Below are 17,550 nucleotides of genomic sequence, written 5' to 3'. Positions count from 1 at the left end.
AAAACATCTTTAACATTTTCATACAATCCACTTTTAGTTTGAATCAGCTTTGATGATTAGTTGAAATGTAGTTTTCATAAGAAGTCTAGCTGCCAGGAACAAATTCAAATGGCAATTGATGGCAGGTAATAGATTTCAAGAGTCCCCACTCTGTTTGGGTTGAAAAAGTGAAAAGTGTGTGTGTTGTGCATTTCCCCCACTGCTATGATAGTTTGCATGTTTAGAGAGGCGTAACTAGGTTTGGATTAATTCCCCACCCCCCCCAAAAGCTCAGATAAGTAGGCTCTAGAGTCAAACCCTCTCTTGTTTTGCAAAGCCAGAATCTGACTTTTGTGAAACCAAAATCAAAACCACCTTCGCAGTTTTACCATATGGAATAAAAAACTGCTCACGAGACAAGAAAATGTCTCACAAAGAAACAAAAGTGAGCTAGAAAAGTGGGAGGTGTGCACAGATATAGTCAACCACTCACAGTGGTACACTCCCTACCACCAAGCTACTTTTAGCCAGTACAACATACCAGAATAAAACAGAGCCACCAGGTGCTCCCCTCACATCTCCCCTCAGGCTCTCTCGATTGGCTGTATGCCTCCCGTCCTACTAAGGAGTGGGGAGGAGGAGCTGGGAGTTCTTCTCCTTTTCCCATTGGGAAGGGCAGGGAAAAGAGGAGCAGAACCCCTTAAGCCCCACCCCTGTCAGAAGCACCGCAGAAGTGGGACAGGGCTGGCAGTTTTGTTCTTTCCCCACTGACCTTCACAAAAGGGAAAGGGGCAGAACTTCCCCCCAAAAGCCTGTACATGGCAGCAGGCAGCTCTGTAGAAGGGAAGCGGGAGGGGCTCCCAGATGCCATACTGCTCCCTGCCCCTCCTCCTAGCCCTGTCAGCCTGAGATGCAACATAGCTCCACGGAGGGGGGGGTGGGGGGAGAGGAGGAGGGGCAGTTCTGCTTCTTTCCCCACTGGGGGCGGGGGGACTTAACTGCTAGCTCCACCCACTCCAACTCCTCATTCTCCTCATTGATGCTCCAGATCTGTGGAAGGGCGGGGGAAGCACTAGGTATTCTGCTCCAGCCTTTCCCTGCTCTCAGCCTTTCTGTGGAGCTGTCTCTGTGTACAGGTCTGGGTGGACAAGGCTCTTTTCCTCACTGCCTCTCTCAGCAGGAAAAGGACTAGAATTCCAGTTTTCTCCCCTGTCCTATTATACGCAGATGCGGCAGCTCAGTGCAGGGGGTGGTTCTACTCCTTCCTCCTCTGTTTGTTGTATTGCCCCAAGCCCTCTCTCCCCCCCAGCTAACACAGGATGGGGAGGGAAAGTTTGGGGAGAGGAAGAGTGTGGGGGTTGAAGGCTGGGGTCAGGATGGAATCATGTGGGCGGGGGGCACATGGCCCTCTCCTTCCCATTCTGATAACTTTTATTTACTTGCACCACTGACCACTTGCCTTAATAAATGATGGAAAACAAACTAATATTAAAATATAATCTGGAAAAATATATTGCTTTCTGGTAATAAATATGAAGGACTATCACCAATGAATTATCTTCCCTTTTATCCCAGGAGCAAGCTGCTTGTTCAAGGTCTTCATAATAGGTGAAAACCACTCCACCCACTTAACAGGAATATTTAGGTTTATTGACATAGGGTACATCTACACTGCAGGGCTTCTCCGGGATACCTGAGGTACCCCGGAAAAACTCCGCCACATCCAAGGAACACGTGTGCTCTTTCGCTTTTTTTTGCGGAAGAGCAAACGCACTCTTTTGGGTGCGAGGGATAAGAGCTCTGCTGAAAGAAGAGGCTTATCTGCCATTTGTCCCCATCTAGACTGGGCCAAATGCCAGAAAAGCCTCTTCTGGAAAAGCAATCGGAAAAAGCTACGCAAATTGCGGAGCACAATTTGCGTAGCTTTTTCCGAAAAAACCCTATAATGTAAACCTAGCCATAGAGTGCAGAGAGATGGAGCTGATGAATTTCTCTCTTCACGCTGACCTAGGGCAGCTGGCAGGCCTGCAGCACCCCTCTGTGTGAGTCTGCAGTATTAATATCACTGTGAGTCCTGTGGCCTCAGTCTTGGCCCATCTCCATGGGACTGGTACAGAGTCATTCGCCATGGCATATGCATGCACATAGGCACCAGGGATAAACGTTCCACCCAAGCTGAATCAGTGGCAGGAAGGACATTGTTGTAGTTTCACGCAAGAGCTCTTAAGCCAAAAAAGGAAACCTGGAATAGAATATAAAATAATTTCCGGTCCCTTAATCTAGTGCTGCAGCCAGAGATGCAATGAGCTGCAGGAAATTCCCATAGCTCTTTTCAAGAAAGTTTCAGGTGACTAAACTGTAACAGAGCTGCGGAAATCTCCTGCTGATTCATTTTGGCTTTGACACTTGACACAAGTTTCATTTCCTGTTGGTTCCAGGGTGTACATACATCATTAGGTCGTGTTGCTTCTTGGAATCATTAAAACAGCCATTACTGGGACCATGGAACTGTCCATAATAATATACATGAAAGTTGTGAAATGTTTTCAAGTATCTTTAAATAACCCTTTGTAATTTTTAACTTGCATATTCTTATTAATATTACTGTGATTATTTAAGTCATTCATCAAAACAAACAAACCAACCCAATTGCAATGGATTTTACCTCATTGATGAAAATGAGTCTTCAGGCAGATTTCAACATTAAGTTGAAAAAGTGCACCAGCATGTTTTTGCTTTCACAACTCACCTTAATCTGCCATCCATTTTAGCCACTGATCCTGGGGCCAGACTGTGAATGTATATTCCTGGAGAGCTATTTTCCAGTGTGAGACAACAGGCACCAATGCCTAACCCAACCCCTGGCTCTGTGAAAAACAAAGAGGAAAAACTGTTTAGTCTCTTTTGATTGTAATCACACAGGACACACAAGTGTTTATGTTATCCAATCACACTGATAACCAGGAATAGTGCATTGTTTCAGAGCTGGCCTTTGGGATGCCATTCAGGAAGCAAAAACCACTCTGCAATTAGAAGAGAAAATATTTATTCTTAATTGGGTTTAGAAGGGTTATGAATGAGAGGACAAACTTGAGCCTCACCCATGATCAACCCTAGTCACCCTGACAACCTCATTTCAGTCACAAATTGCTTTGTAGTGTGTGTCTGTAAAATACCTCTTTAGCATCAGGAACGTAATGTGGCATCTGCTTTGTCTCCAGATGCAACATCGTAGTGTGTGTAATAAAATATAAATGGTATGTTTAGAGGACTTCTGGGAAATGTCAGCAAAAAAGTCAATTTAACCATGTTTCTCATTCCCTTAGGTGAAATTCTATGTGGTTTAAGTATCTGTACCTAAGGTCTGACATGAAAGGACCTGAAGTTCATTGAGGAACAAGAATGTTTTCAGGGGTTCACTCCAACTCCACAGTTGAAGTGGGTTTTGCCTATGAAAGTTTATGCCCTCGTGAATCTGTTAGAATCTAAGGTGCCATAGTACTCTTCATTGTTTTTGCAGATTTAGATTAACATGGCTACCCCTTAAGACTTCAGGGAATCCATTCATTTCCCCATTAATCTTCACTTTTTCTCCCTCTCCACTAATGAGCTAGAACCCTAACAGAAGTAGTAATTATACAAAATCTCACTAAGGATGCTTTTTCAGGAACTTTCTCTCTAGACCTTTTTTAGGTTTTCATCTGAAGCTCTGAATCTTCTGAGATGCATCCATCACTGCTCCTCAGATGCTGCACTGAAAATTTACCATGTGCTATGGTCTGTAACCACTGAAAACATCATGCATTAACTAGACAGCACATTCTGAGTGTGCTGCCTGGCTTAAGTGATAGCTCTGTGGAGGTTCATGAAAGGACCATGGACATTTAGATTTTATGGGAATAGTAAGTACAGAGAAACCTCTGACAGATAGATTAGCCCCTCACCACTGCCGCACCTGGCCCATCCCACAATCTCCCCACCCCAGTAGCACAAGTCCTTCTCCTCGTAAGACCCCTAAGCTTGTGTTTGTAGATCAAAAAGGTGAAATGTTTCAAAGGACTCTTGCATATGATGCATCATAGGAGGAGTTTTCAGACATTTTGTGGCTTGCAGACAGAAGAACCACCAGAGGAGATTTGTGTGGGAACATATGTTAGGACGAGTGTGTTAGACTGTGTACTAGGAATTCACTGGAAAACACATACAGGTGGATAACAGCCATTTTCCAAGTTAGTTTAACCAGCTGAGCCATAATAAGCTTTCTGTAACCTTTGTTAAGTGTCACGTCCATGACGATCCTGTCCTTTGGTCCTGGGCCTTTGCGACACAAGGAAGACGCATCTCCATCATCTGAGCCAGGTGCAGGAGTTCCTCCGCTGGCACTCGAGCTTGGGGAGCTTGATCTGCTCAGTAATGTGGGAGTTGGACACGGGGTGAGGCTCGGACTACGCAGCCTCGTGCGCACGGTGAGGGTCACTACACCTTTCTTGAGTTGCTAAAAACCCAAGACAACTTATTAGATTACATAGTCACCTGATGCACAATAATGCATCTTCTAGCGAATAATGCATACAATCATGTACAGCAGCAGAAAACAAAATAATGGTGTTGAATTGTACTAAGCAATGAGAAGTACAGTCTCTCTCTTACTGCATCTATAATTCTGTTACCTTAAATGTCTGAATGGCCTCTTGATGGGTCAGCCCTTGTAAAGATTCTCCATTAACGTCTAGAATTTCATCCCCTGGTAATCAGATGCAAAACCAAGTCAGCATTTACACTTGGAGAGAGCATAGCATTCAGTACTGCTCCTGACATTAGCACAGCAATGGGCTACCACGTGGCTTCCGATATATTACTCTACTAAAAGCCTTTAATTGTTTTCTATTTATTCCCACTTGCCATAATGCCATTGTAGTTAATATAGTGCTGAATTAGTGGAGCGCAGAATATTCTTCAGCTGTGATTCTTCACCTTCAATTTTTATTATAACAGACCAATTGAAAACAGTTTGGATTTTAATTGGCGTCGGAAGGTTTGGGAATGGAAGCTCATGCTGTGGAGTCTCTCAGAGGCCCAAGATCTCTCCACTTTATTCCCAAACTAGGACATCCCACTGATAGCATTCTATTTCCTACACAAGAACGTTCAGAGGGGAAAGTTAGCTGAACACAGAGGTGGCTGAGTGTCAATTACATCTTCACCCAAACAAGTCCAAGAGTTATGTCTGCCTGCTCAGAACTAAAAGTATCTTCAGGCTTTGGGTCACTACATTTACAACCAGCTGTGCTGAGCTACTTCTTTCTGGGGAGGGAGAGAGAGAAGGATCCAGATCCCTCTTCTCCAGTCTTACACACATCTACATCTGTGCACAATTAGACTGTGCACTAGCACCTGCCAAGTCTTTATTTTCTCCTTTTCCTTATCCAATGCAGAGCTGGATATCTGAGTTCTGAACAGCCTGTGGCTGACTAGTAGTGGAGGATTGTTAGGTTTGTGAGATACATGGTGTAATGGATAGGAGAGTGCTGGCCAGCACCCAGTAACTAATGGGTTAAACTAAGGTAACTAGCAAGGGTATTGGCAGGGAACCAGAAGAACCAATGAGGATACAGTACTGAAAAGTGAACTGTATTTAGATACCTTGCCTGCTGTCTTTGAAAGAGACTTCTAAGTTAAGGGCTGGAGGGAACAGATACAGCAATCAGAATTACCATGCCTATAAGAAATACTGGACATGGGAGTGAACTGGGTCTTGAAGTAAGGATCAGCATGGATTGTGAGTAGAGAGAAAAGGTGTATTCAGTTGCAATCAGGGTATTTTCCTTTGTTTTGGTTGTATGGTTAAACTCTGTGAATCTGTGCCTTCCCTCCCACATTCACTATCTAAGAGCATACCCAGAGATGTTCTCTGTGTTTTAATTTGTTTTACTCTGTTGCTCTGTAACACCTAGCAATTAAGTATGCTTTATCAAGGTATATCTTTTTGTTTTGTTATTAAAATCACCTTTTTTAAGGTGATGATTTTTTGTCTTGCGTCCTGAAAAGAAACAGGAGGTCTGTCTCTGTGTGTATGCATGCCTCAGACTAAAAGGTCAGCCACCAGAGACTGAAGTTGTTTTCTCTTTGTTTTCAAGTTCTCTTGTGGTAAAGGAGCTTGGGGATAACCTCCCTGGAAGAAGTCCAAGTGGGTAAAAGAAGAAAGGGGTTCTTCTTTTATTTCACTTGGTGATGGCGGCTTCCCTGCAAAAAGTCTGTGAATCTGTGACTCTGGGGAGTTTTGGTAAGGAGAGCCTATAGAGACAAGGTATTTAAGGTCATCTTCTGCACTCAGAGTACCAGAATGGGGAACAGCCCTGACACATGATAACTATTGGCTTCTCAGGGCCAGTGCACAACCTGTGACACAGGATCAAACTCCCTTCTGGCAGAGCTTGTCCAGTGATACCAGTGCCAGCCTCAATTTCAACAAACATAATCAAATGTAGAAAAAAGTGAAATGGCAACCTATGAAGGACGAGAGATTGACTACGTGTGCCTTCCTGCAAAAGTGATGACATTCTAAATCCATAATCACTTGGTACAAAGGTAGTATGTGAGCACACGCAATGCCATGGCTAAACAATGTGAATTTCTACAGCCAACTTCATAGGCAGGAAAGGCCGTACAGGTAAATAATAGTGAATCAGGATGTGTCATGCTTCACTAATTAGCTGCATGATCTTACTATTGTTCTTGTCCGTCCTTCCCTCTTTCTGACCCTGTGTCTGGTTAGACCATTCTTGTCATGTCAGATCAAATCTAAACAGTAAACTCAGCAGGAAAGGGGCTGTGTTCTTTATGTTGCATGAAGGTCCTTACGCAGGGGTGGCAAAGGAGCTTCCACGGGCCAGATCTGGCCTGCCAAGCTGGTGGATCCAGGCCATAGCTGCCCTGCCACTCCCCCACCTCTAGGCCAGTTGAAACCTGGGGACGGGTGAGAACACGTGAATCTTCCTTCCCCGCCAGGGACATGCGGCATCAGAGGGAATTGTTGGCTGTTTTAAAACAGCCGGTGGTTCTCCCTAGCCACCGCATGGCAGGGGAGGGAGAGAGGTAAAGGGTGAGAGGCTTCACACGATCTCCCGCCTCCAGACCCTGAATGGCCTGGGGGTAGGTGGCACATGCTAAGTCTCCTCCCCCCTCCAGGGGCACATAGCATCAGAAGGAACCAGCTGGTGATTCTCTCTAGGTGGCAGGAGCCATGGGAAAGACCAATCAGAGTCTGTAGGCAGAGGAGCACAAGAAGTCTCCTAGCCCTGCCCATTCTGGGGGCAGCCCAGGGCCACTTCAGAAATTTGTGAAATGGCCCCCTTTTAAAAATTATTGGCCACTCCTGCTCTAGGACAATGTGGGTGCTTCAAAACACTAAAAAATGAGATCCCAAGACAGAGCCTCTGAAGTACTCTTTTCCGTACCCTCCCTGTCTGATCCAGCATCATTTTGCTAGACAGACATGCTGGCACTCCCAATACACTTTCTCAACTAAACAAGCAGAAAAGCAAAGAAGCAAAGAAGAAACAAAGAAATCAAGAACAGGAGGAGAAACATTTCCTGTTGTATTATTTCTTCTCTTATTTTATTCTTGTAAAGCACAGAACAAACCCCCAAAGGCTGAGGGCTCAGACCAACTTTCTGCTGACCAGATTGGTAAGGTGAATTCACATCCTGATACCCTGCCATTGGTTTCCAGCTGCATAAATAAAGTGAACTGCTATAGTTTTTCAGCTGTGTTAAACTGATTTGTTCCTGTGGCCTTTTAACACAGAATTGGATTTTCCCCACTATCTACAGAGTAAGATTCCAGGAATGCAACTCTGTGTGTCATTCTGAGGCCTAAAATGTCTGCCAAATCGGTGTGAAGAGGTGGAAGTAGCTAAAAGCAAGTCTGTGAACTACTTTTGTTAGAATATCTCCAATCTGAGTTATGTCTCAAGTTTTTTTTTTTAGTTTTCAGCCATTTTGATTTTTACAAATTATCCCATGAGGTGTACAGCTAGGCTGTTTCTATATTGGCACCCTTTTCCGGAAAAGGGATGCTAATGAGATCAGTTGGAATTGCAAATGCCGCGGGGGATTTAAATATGGCTGCCACTTTTTTCCGGCTGGGGGTTTTCCCTTTTCCAGAAGATCCCTTATTCCTACTTTCCGCAAGATCCCGTCTAGACTGGTGCTTTTCTCCGGCAAAGCCTCGAGCAAGAAAAAAGCGGCAGCCATGTTCATGCAAATGCCGCGGGGGATATTTAAATCTCCTGCGACATTTGCAATTCCGACTGGTCTCATTAGCATCCCTTTTCCAGAAAAGGGTGCCAATGTAGACACAGCCCTACACTATGGCATGCATACATACCACATCAAGAGACCTAGATCTCTATGACATTATAGATAACTCAACCAATCATTATTACTCTACAGCTAATTTAAATACAAGCATTTAATTGGTTGTATGAAGGAGATTCACATATGATGGATTACTTTGCTCAATTGCCACACCCAAGTACCCAACTGCCACTCACCCAAATCCACACAACTCTACCAGCTCAACCTCCTACACTCCACCACAAATAAATTCGCAGTTTGCTACTCTCCAATTTTTATGTTCTCAGCCATTCGGGGTTTTCTAAAATATTTTTTAAGCACACAAATTTATGAATTACGCCTACAAAGAACACAGGCTTTAGCTTCTAGTACCTTCTTTAAGTCTTCCATCAGCAGCAGCTGCGCCATTTGGGAATATAGTCTTCACAAAAATCCCCATGCGTCCACGAGCAGAATCCTGGCCTCCCACAATGCTAAATCCAAGGCCCTACAAAGACAGGAAGAAGTGATAAATTGATGGCACCTAATAGTGTTATCACTTATCTCATAAGGGCTGTTTGATAGTCTAAGAGGAAGAAATCATGAAAATCTAATTAGCTGATGGTGAATCATGCTGTGATTTTAGTCTCCACTCTTCTCTCATGGCCTACTCTCATTCCAACAATGTCTCACAGCCTCAAAGTGGTTCTAGTCATCCTAAATACAGAAAAAGTTTATTTTATGTTATCATGGTACTATGGTTTTATGTGATTCATTTCTACTACTCCAACTATAACAGCAGCCTCTTAAATTGATGGACTGTGCAATTCCTGCCCAGGAGACCCATATCGAGGATTAACTACAATTTATTCTGCCATCACAGATATTGCATTTCCTCAAGAAAGAGAGAAATGTAAAAACATGACATAAGATCAGTTCTGTAACATTAGCAGAACGTGAGTGTATGTGTGAATGTTTGTTTGAGTAAATGAAGAATTTCATATTTATAGACAAGTACATAAATATTCCCCTTTCTAAATACACATAACTTCTATTACTTGGTTGGCATTCTTTCATCTACCATAGACGGTGGAAAGTACAGTCTATGATGCAAAATAGATGGTTTGGTCCTATTAGTATCAATGAGAAATACTGCCATTGGGACAAACAAACCCCCTCAGAATTATTACTTCATGAAAAGCTTGGTCATGAAAAATACTATTCTGCTTGTTAGACTTGTATCATAAAAATAGGATGAAATTATTTTAGAGTTATAGCACATCTGATGCCCCTGTAAAATATACTAGTACCTAGAGTACAAATGAACATGATATTAAACTCACACATCATGGGAGGCATTGTGACTCAGTGAAATGCCTGGGGAAATAATCAACTAGATTCTAGTCTTGGTTCTGATTCTTAACTTTCTATAACTTTTACACTTTTGAGAGTAAGGGTGGTTAATGACTAAATCACCTCGCCAACCACAATGGTCCAGACACATACAGTATACAAAAGAGACAGATTTTCTTGTGCAAAATGGGCTATTGTGAATGCAAATAGGTACTTAGGTAAATGAATGTCTGATTTGCATGCTTGCATGCATATCTGTACCTATGCACTCATTTATCTTACTATATATTTTAGAAATGGCATCTATCTGTCTCTGTTTCTTCAAGAACTCCTCCTAAATGGTAAGAGCTAGGGTCACCAAATTTGCTATGCAGCTTCTTCTTATCATAACTTCAAGCAAGGTAAGAGTTTGATTGTGCCAGGATGTGCCTGGAATTGGATTGTTTTACATAAAACGGAAAGGGAGGGGTCTGGTAGGAGGAATAGTTTCCTGTAGAATGACCACAGGGGAGCAGTAAGGGGCCAGAGATGGGGACCAGTACAGCTATACCCACATTGGGCCAGCAGGTGGCAGGGGTGGAGAAAGAGACATCTATCTACTATATATTTCAGAGAATTTGTCTGTTTGTGCATCTGTCTGTCACCCAACCAGGGGACATGCATCCCTTCCTCCCCCCCAGCTATGTCTGCTTCTCACCTGGCCCCAAGCTGCTGCAGAGAGAGAGGGCTGAGGTTGCCCTCTCTCCACAGGGCAGCCTGCATACTGAACTCCTTATCCCCAGCCACACTCCAGAGCAATGATTTAAATGCAGAAAAACTAAACTTATTTGAGTTGATGACCCAAGGAACATCAGGTAAATCTTCTATTTAATATTTGTCTTTCAGTAGTGACCAGAGATCTCAATCAGGATCCGGGCCATGCTGGATACTGCCAACCACCCTAGGAAGGTATAATTTCTGCTTCATTCATATTTTGCAGGAACTACTTGGGCATTCAGATTTGAAAATTTGGCTCTTAACTGCTTATTACAACTGATCATCATGTGAACTTAAACAAGCCCACAATAGATTTACTGTCACAAACATTCAGAGCTTGATTTTCACCGGCACTGAGGTTCCGTGGAAGTCAAGAGTGCTCAGTGTCCCAGGTCTTTGTGACACTGTGCGAAAATCCTCACCTTGCCTTGTCCTTTCATCAGGACAATGTTGGAAATAATGGATGGCTGGGCCAGTCTCCATGGTGATTCCACCTGAGCTGCACTCAGTGAGCGTGTAGATTTCTTCACAATATGATATTCCTAGTGAACAACAGACATTCAATTTATTTCATACTGTTTGCATGACACAGGCACTAATGAGCTTCAGGCAAACATTCTGACATAGTCATAGACTGGAACAAAAATTAAAATGGCTACTGCATATTACTATATACACCTGGTGAGGAAACCCTACCCTAATGCCACCGACTTCAGTATGATAAGTTCACACATTACATCTATTTAACATCTTTTATAATGTCACAGTCAAAATTTTTTTTTTTTTTTGTAAACTCAGATACTGAGACACATTTCAAAGGGGTAGCCATTTTAGTCTGTATCTGCAAAAACAAGGAGTCAGATGGCACCTTAAAGGCTGACAGATTTATTTGGGCGTAAGCTTTCACGGACAAAAGCCCACTACGTCAGATGTATCCGACGAATCTGATCTGGCGAAGTGCATTTTTGCCCATGAACGCTTATGCCCAAAACATGTCTTTAAGGTGCCACAGGACTCCTCTCTGTTTGAGATACGGTGCAGATTCATGATCTATAGAAGTAATAATTATACCAACATCAAGTGAAACAAATGTATTATTTGTTTAAATGGTTAGATCTCTGTGACTACAGTATATTCACGCATTACACTGGCCCAGTACTATGTCTCCCTCTGCAACTGTAAAAGCTTTCTACTTCCTCACAGCTGAAGGAGTCCTTCTTTAGCACAGGTGCTAAGTGCTAGAACTGGGGCCAATTCTCCCTGGTACACATATGCAGCTTCAGTTTGCTATGATCACTTCTCACAGCTTGAGGAAAACATTAGACACAGTAAGGAGTTGGGAATTTGGCTGTAAATCCTTGTTAAGCAGAGTAAATACTAAAGACACTCACCTGCCTCGCTCCTGAGGATTCAAGTTGCTGGGGAAGAGAATGTTTTCTCCCACCCCGGGAATATTTCACTGCTATTTCATAATTTGATTCATCATTCTCCACAGTCAGTTCATCGTTTTCTCCCACAGATTCTAAACGGGATCCAGCCCCTAAGGGACACCACAGCAAAGCCATTTATTACGCAGATGACAGAACCTTTTAATTCTGACAAGTCATGCAAGGGTTGACTTTAGCAAATCATAAATCTAACAATACTACCAAATAGCATCCTGTTGGGTAGCTCAATAATGGCCCATGGAAGACTTAAAATAAATCATCATCAATTAGTAAAGGACATCGTATACAATTAAAAAGATGCGGGAGCATTCCCATGTCTCAATCTCATGCTGACAAAAGTTTCTTTAAAAAAAATCTATGGCCAATGCCAATATCTTAGGTACTGTGATTAGCGATAGTAACCAAAATGAGATCAAAACTGAGCAGGTAGCTCTGAGAGGGAGCCAGAATTTTGCTGAGGGCACTCCTTGCTGTGCAGAGCTCACACATTATCTTTACAGCTTGCAGAGCTGACACTGTAGCTGGATTCATTTCTGGAAATGTCTTGTCATCCTGAAAATAATTTTTCAGGAATGGAAGAAGGAACATGGTGCCAAAAAATATGATTTGCCTTCCTTCTGGAAACAGTCCCAGTGGTCTTAATCAAAAAACAAAAGTAAAAGTGACTGCAGAGTTTAAGATGTTGAATCGTTTGCTTTGAAGAACATCCTGTAGTTAGCCACAAGGTATACTATTTTTTTCACACTCATGATCCATGGGCCTCCACCATGACTGGAAAAAGCTACTCATCCTACCTACCTAAGGCTTTGTCCACACTTAGGGCAGGGCGTAAGGTATGCAAAGCTACATGATGCAGTGAAAGGCAGGTTGCGCCCACACTTGTTATTGCAGCATATACTACCCATGGCAGCGAAAAAGACAGTGGGGGAGACAGCAGGACTTTACTGGGCTAAAGACAACAGTGTGCACATGGGAGACATCACTTGCATGTGTAGACCACCATGTAGGGCATGTGCCTGAGAGTTAAGGCATGAAGGGCGCTCAGCTCTCCTCTATCTGCCTGAGCCAGTTTTGGTTGATGTATTCTGGGCAGTTTCATCATGCAACTTTATCTTTAATGAAAGATTAAGATTCAATTCCTGGAGACTGCAGGGCTGGCAACCCTAGTTGTACTTCACCCTCCACCCTGCTATTTCTACCTGTGCTGGTTGGGTGTACAGTTCTGTACTCTACCTGCAGCCGTAAGGGTTCTCAATCTTTTTCCTCCACATCCCAACTGTGCCACAACAACTGTTCTTTCTGGGTACATAAAAGCCAGGGCCAGCATTAAGGGGTATCAATCAGGGTAATTGCCCATGGCCTCACAGCACAGGGAGCACTGCAAAGCTAAGTTGCTTGGGATTCAGCCCTGCCACAGCAGGACTCCGCCTTTAGCTTTTGCCCTGTGCCCTACTGAGTCTAATACAGGTCCTACTTGGCAGACCCCGACATTTGTTTGTGCCCCCCTGGGAGTTGTGGAGCACTCAGTTAAGAATGGCTGCTTTAGGCTATGTCTGCACTGCCCTACTGACTATGGGAATATGAATAACAATGCTCACCAAAGCGCTGTGCTGTAACACCCTGTGGGGACTCTCCAGGCATGACATTAAAAAGTTCCTCATTTACATAGTCCTCTTTAAACAGGAAAACATTACCCTACTAACAGCTGTATCCGTGCACTTCTATCTTTTATCCTTACAACACCCCTCTGAAGTAAGGCTGTGCTGTTCTCCCCATCTTACACTTGGGGGACCCGGGCACTGACTTTCCCAGAAGTCTGACAGAGCAGACAATTGAACCTAGGTGTTCAGAATCCCAGACTACTCCAACAACTGCTGATCCTTCCTTTTGCTGCTGTGCATTCCAGAATGAGTCTGCAACCCTGCTGAGCCGAAGTAGTTTCTTACAATGTCACCCTACCAATTTCAAGGACATAACACATAGGGTAAGGTGCTCAGCCTGAATCATGGTGGCAGGATCTGGTTCTACATATACAGTTTTTAAAAACAAATAAGTATTCAACTCAATTGATGTGATCATGGTTTGGCCAACCTCTTGGGTTGTTGGTTATTGTCAGTCTGCTGGAAGGCACGACCTCTTTTTCTTGGAGATTTAGGTAACAAGCAAGCAATGAGTATTTTGCCCTAATTAATGGGATAAAGTGATGGCAATTAGAAAAGGACCACATCTGTGTCTAATGATCTAAATGAAACAAAATACTCAGGAAATTTCAATTTAAGGAATGGTAAATAAAGCTTAAAAATGCAGTTTTGCTTCATTATTCTTCCAACAGGAAGGTTCAACTCAGCAAGCTGATTGTGAACATTGTGCAGTTCAAATTCCCCATCCAAACCAAACTATCCTGAGATCCAATGGAAATAAAACCTAGCTCACTCTGGATGACATACAAGAACTCTGCAGTGGCATAAGCTCTTTTATTCATGTCTTTTACCAAGCCCACTTTACCTTGGGATCGGCTTCTGTATTTCAATATACCACCTCCCAGCAACGGACTTTGGCAGTTCTCTTTGGTCACTTCCACATTAGCAGGATCTTTAGATTTATCTGTTTCTATCATCTAAAAATAAGAAAAAGGAATACATTTAAGAAACTAGCCAAACTGATGGAATTGTCCTAATTTTAACCAGTGTTATCTAGTTGGAAGAAAATTCCACTGTACATATTCCACTTATAACTTGAGGTTTTTCCCCTGAAAACTTGGAATTCTATTAACATTAGTTTTACATGAGCCAGGAGAGTCAGACTCTATACATGTATTTCAGTGAATCTCTTTTGACATTACTGAATATATTCATCCATTCACCTATGTATTTCTCAAAGTACCATCCCGCAAGTCTTTATTTATGCAAAATGCTCAGAGAGAAGGGAGGTTAGCCAGGAATACAGGATTTGGCCCTGATCATTTTATCATCCTGATTAAAGCTGTAGGGCAGCTCTCCATGGCTTATTCTTCATCAAACATCCACTGATTGTCAATGACAGCTTTGTAGGGATAACCCCTTAGAAGGAGGGGGAGGGAGGAACTATGGCTTGTGGGCTACATCTGGCCTGCCAGACCCTTCTGGGCTAGCCTCCCCCAGTGCCTGGTAGGTATGCTCGCTGCACTGCCAGGCCCGGTGCTCTGGATGGAACAGCTGTGAGCTCTGGCCAGGCAGCACAGCTGCAGTACCACCTGCCCTGGTGCTCCACACAGCATGGCTGTTATTCCGTCCAGGTGGCATGGCTGTAGTACTGCCAACCCTGGTGCCCAGGTCATGGAGGAGCAGGAGGATTTCTGGGGGGCAGTGGAGGGTGGGGAGGTTGGATAAGAGCAGGGAGTTCTAGGGGGCAGTCAGGAGGTAGGGAGAGGGGGAACAAGGGTTTTGGATAGAGGCAGGGAGCAGGACACACTTGGCTGTTTCCAAAGGCATAGCCTCTCCAGCCTTCCCTATCCAACCCTCCATACAATTTCTGAAACCTGATGCGGCCCTCAGGCCAAAAAATTTGCCCACCTGACATAGAAACTATGCTTCATAGGGGTAGCCATGTTAGTCTGTAACTGAAAAAACCCCCAAAAAGATTCCCTCATCCTTATGGAGAGGGTTTAATTATTCGCTGCCTAACATCTTGTTTCAGAGAGAGATAGTCATGTTAGTTTGTTTCAGCAAAAACACCAAAACAGCCACCAGACTCCTAGTTGTTCTACTATCTTGAGATGTTATCTACAGAGGTGCAAAGTGGATGAAAAAAAATCACAGTATTTGTATTTGCAGAGATATAGATGGCAATATAAGTTATGATGATCAAGCTTATAATCTTCAATGACATGATCATATATATTATTTGGAAACCTCTGTCCTGTATATGTAGAGAGGTGCATACCAAATTTGGTATATATCTTACAAAACGTATGGTTAACCCTGTTCAGTATCTGTACACGTTACAAGATTCACATCAATGCTTCCCTCAACGCCACAAGTTGTTACACAGCTGCAATAGCAATATATTTTCCTATATATGTCACTTCACAATTATCTTTGAAGTGTTCACATGTGTAGATGAATCCTCTCCATTACACACTTTATAAACATAGGTAAAGTAGCTAAAATGCTGCCACAGTACAATTTTAGATGGTTTCTCACATGGTGAGAAAAATCCAACACCCACATTTTCACTGAAAAGCAAAGGAACTTTTCCTCAGTATGGGCTATTTCCTGGGCAAATTTCACATTTCAACCCTCAGACAAATTTCACACTAAAAAATGACTGATTAACTTCTGCTCAAAATTTCTCCGAAAGACTTCACTATTTATATAGAGCCAAAGCCCGTAAAAATTCGGTTCAACAGTTGAAAGTTTCAGAAAATAATAAGTGATTGGTATCAGGCTTCAAATGGAAATGGTTATGCACCTTAACTCTTCTGGTCACAACTCCTACCTCTATAATGCTATACATAATTTTTACCCTTGCTTAACACTTACATTTCAGCAATTGCTTGGTGATATTGCAGGGTACCATAAAAGCAATCTCAGGGATCTCTATTCTAATGCTAAATGGTATGTAACTCAAATTTCTGTATAACCTAAACGACTCATCTAAAGAGCAAGAGAACTCTATTCTAGCAAAATTACTGCATTCAATTTAAGTTTTCTTATATACCCCAGCAGGGGGATAACTTATTCCAGAACAGATGAAAGGGTCAAGCCAAATAAAAGGCAGTTCAGCTTTTCCCGAAAGCTCTCTGCTCTTGGAGAATATACCTAAAACACAGCAGTGCGAGTTACAACTGACCCAGGTCTGCTGTAATTTACACCTTCCTGATTCATAGCCTATAATTCCTTGCCTGCTCATATACAGTAAACAATCTTGAATCTCATGACAAAAGTCACTTACACTGACATATGGAGTCATACCTCGTAATTTTAATGCTCTAGAAGAACACAAGGTTACCTGGACGCTGCTCACTCTTTCAGGGATGACAAAGCTCTTCATGATTTGTGGCTGAAGGATCCAGGGATCACAGGAAGAGGGGTGCTTGAATGCAGATAGCTGTGTTTCTCTCTGCTCTGTATCTATTCTGCTGTCGTTTGCTCTCCATGATGTGCTGAGATGTCATGTTAATTTAGCATGCCTGCTATCTCTGCAGCTTCGGAAAGCTGGAGCGAGTACTCAAATGAGGCCATGCCATAATTTATGTATTAATTTACTGGGATTGCTCACTTGCTTAAACACCCTACTTTCTATTCTATCCACCCTATAAAAAGCTATCATTTGCCCTCTTGAATTTCCTTCTATCCTGATGGCCTGGCTCCCCTACCTCTTTCTCGTCATGTCCCTCCTCTTTCAGTGCCTTCAAATTTCCTCTCTGGTTTTCTCTTCCACTGAGCTTCCACCACACCTACAGTCTAGTAGCCCGCAGCACACAGCTATAGGAATAAATTTAAACAATGTTCTACATTGCACTGCCCAGCATTGCTCTAGCCATCTGTCCGTCTCCCGGCAGGTTCCAGGCTTATCTCTAGGTATGGTCGTCATAGTCAGAATCCTCCCACAGTGAGATTTCTATGACTAATAAAAATCTGCCTATAAAAGAGTGCGGCCCACAGAGATTCTGGCTAGAGCAACTCCCCTACAACAC

At 43.0% G+C, this 17,550-nt stretch overlaps 1 protein-coding gene across 6 annotated transcripts in view; it reads right to left on the bottom strand.

The window, feature by feature from the left end:
- Positions 1-17,550, bottom strand: part of PDZD2 (PDZ domain containing 2) — a 309,904-nt gene that overhangs the window by 36,805 nt on the left and 255,549 nt on the right. For all 6 annotated transcript variants that reach the window (XM_075932594.1, XM_075932596.1, XM_075932597.1 and 3 more), the window contains 7 exons: positions 14,379-14,490; positions 11,817-11,965; positions 10,848-10,967; positions 8,710-8,824; positions 4,650-4,723; positions 4,249-4,474; positions 2,729-2,846 (listed from right to left, as the gene is read on the bottom strand). In XM_075932594.1, the coding sequence (XP_075788709.1) occupies positions 2,729-2,846; positions 4,249-4,474; positions 4,650-4,723; positions 8,710-8,824; positions 10,848-10,967; positions 11,817-11,965; positions 14,379-14,490 (914 nt within the window). The remainder of the gene's footprint in view (positions 1-2,728; positions 2,847-4,248; positions 4,475-4,649; positions 4,724-8,709; positions 8,825-10,847; positions 10,968-11,816; positions 11,966-14,378; positions 14,491-17,550) is intronic.

The sequence above is a fragment of the Pelodiscus sinensis genome, chromosome 6 (genome assembly GCF_049634645.1).
Source record: "Pelodiscus sinensis isolate JC-2024 chromosome 6, ASM4963464v1, whole genome shotgun sequence".
NCBI lineage: Eukaryota > Metazoa > Chordata > Testudines > Trionychidae > Pelodiscus > Pelodiscus sinensis.
The sequence above is the reverse complement of the archived record's forward strand: the minus strand, read 5'-3'. Positions and strand labels throughout refer to the sequence as shown.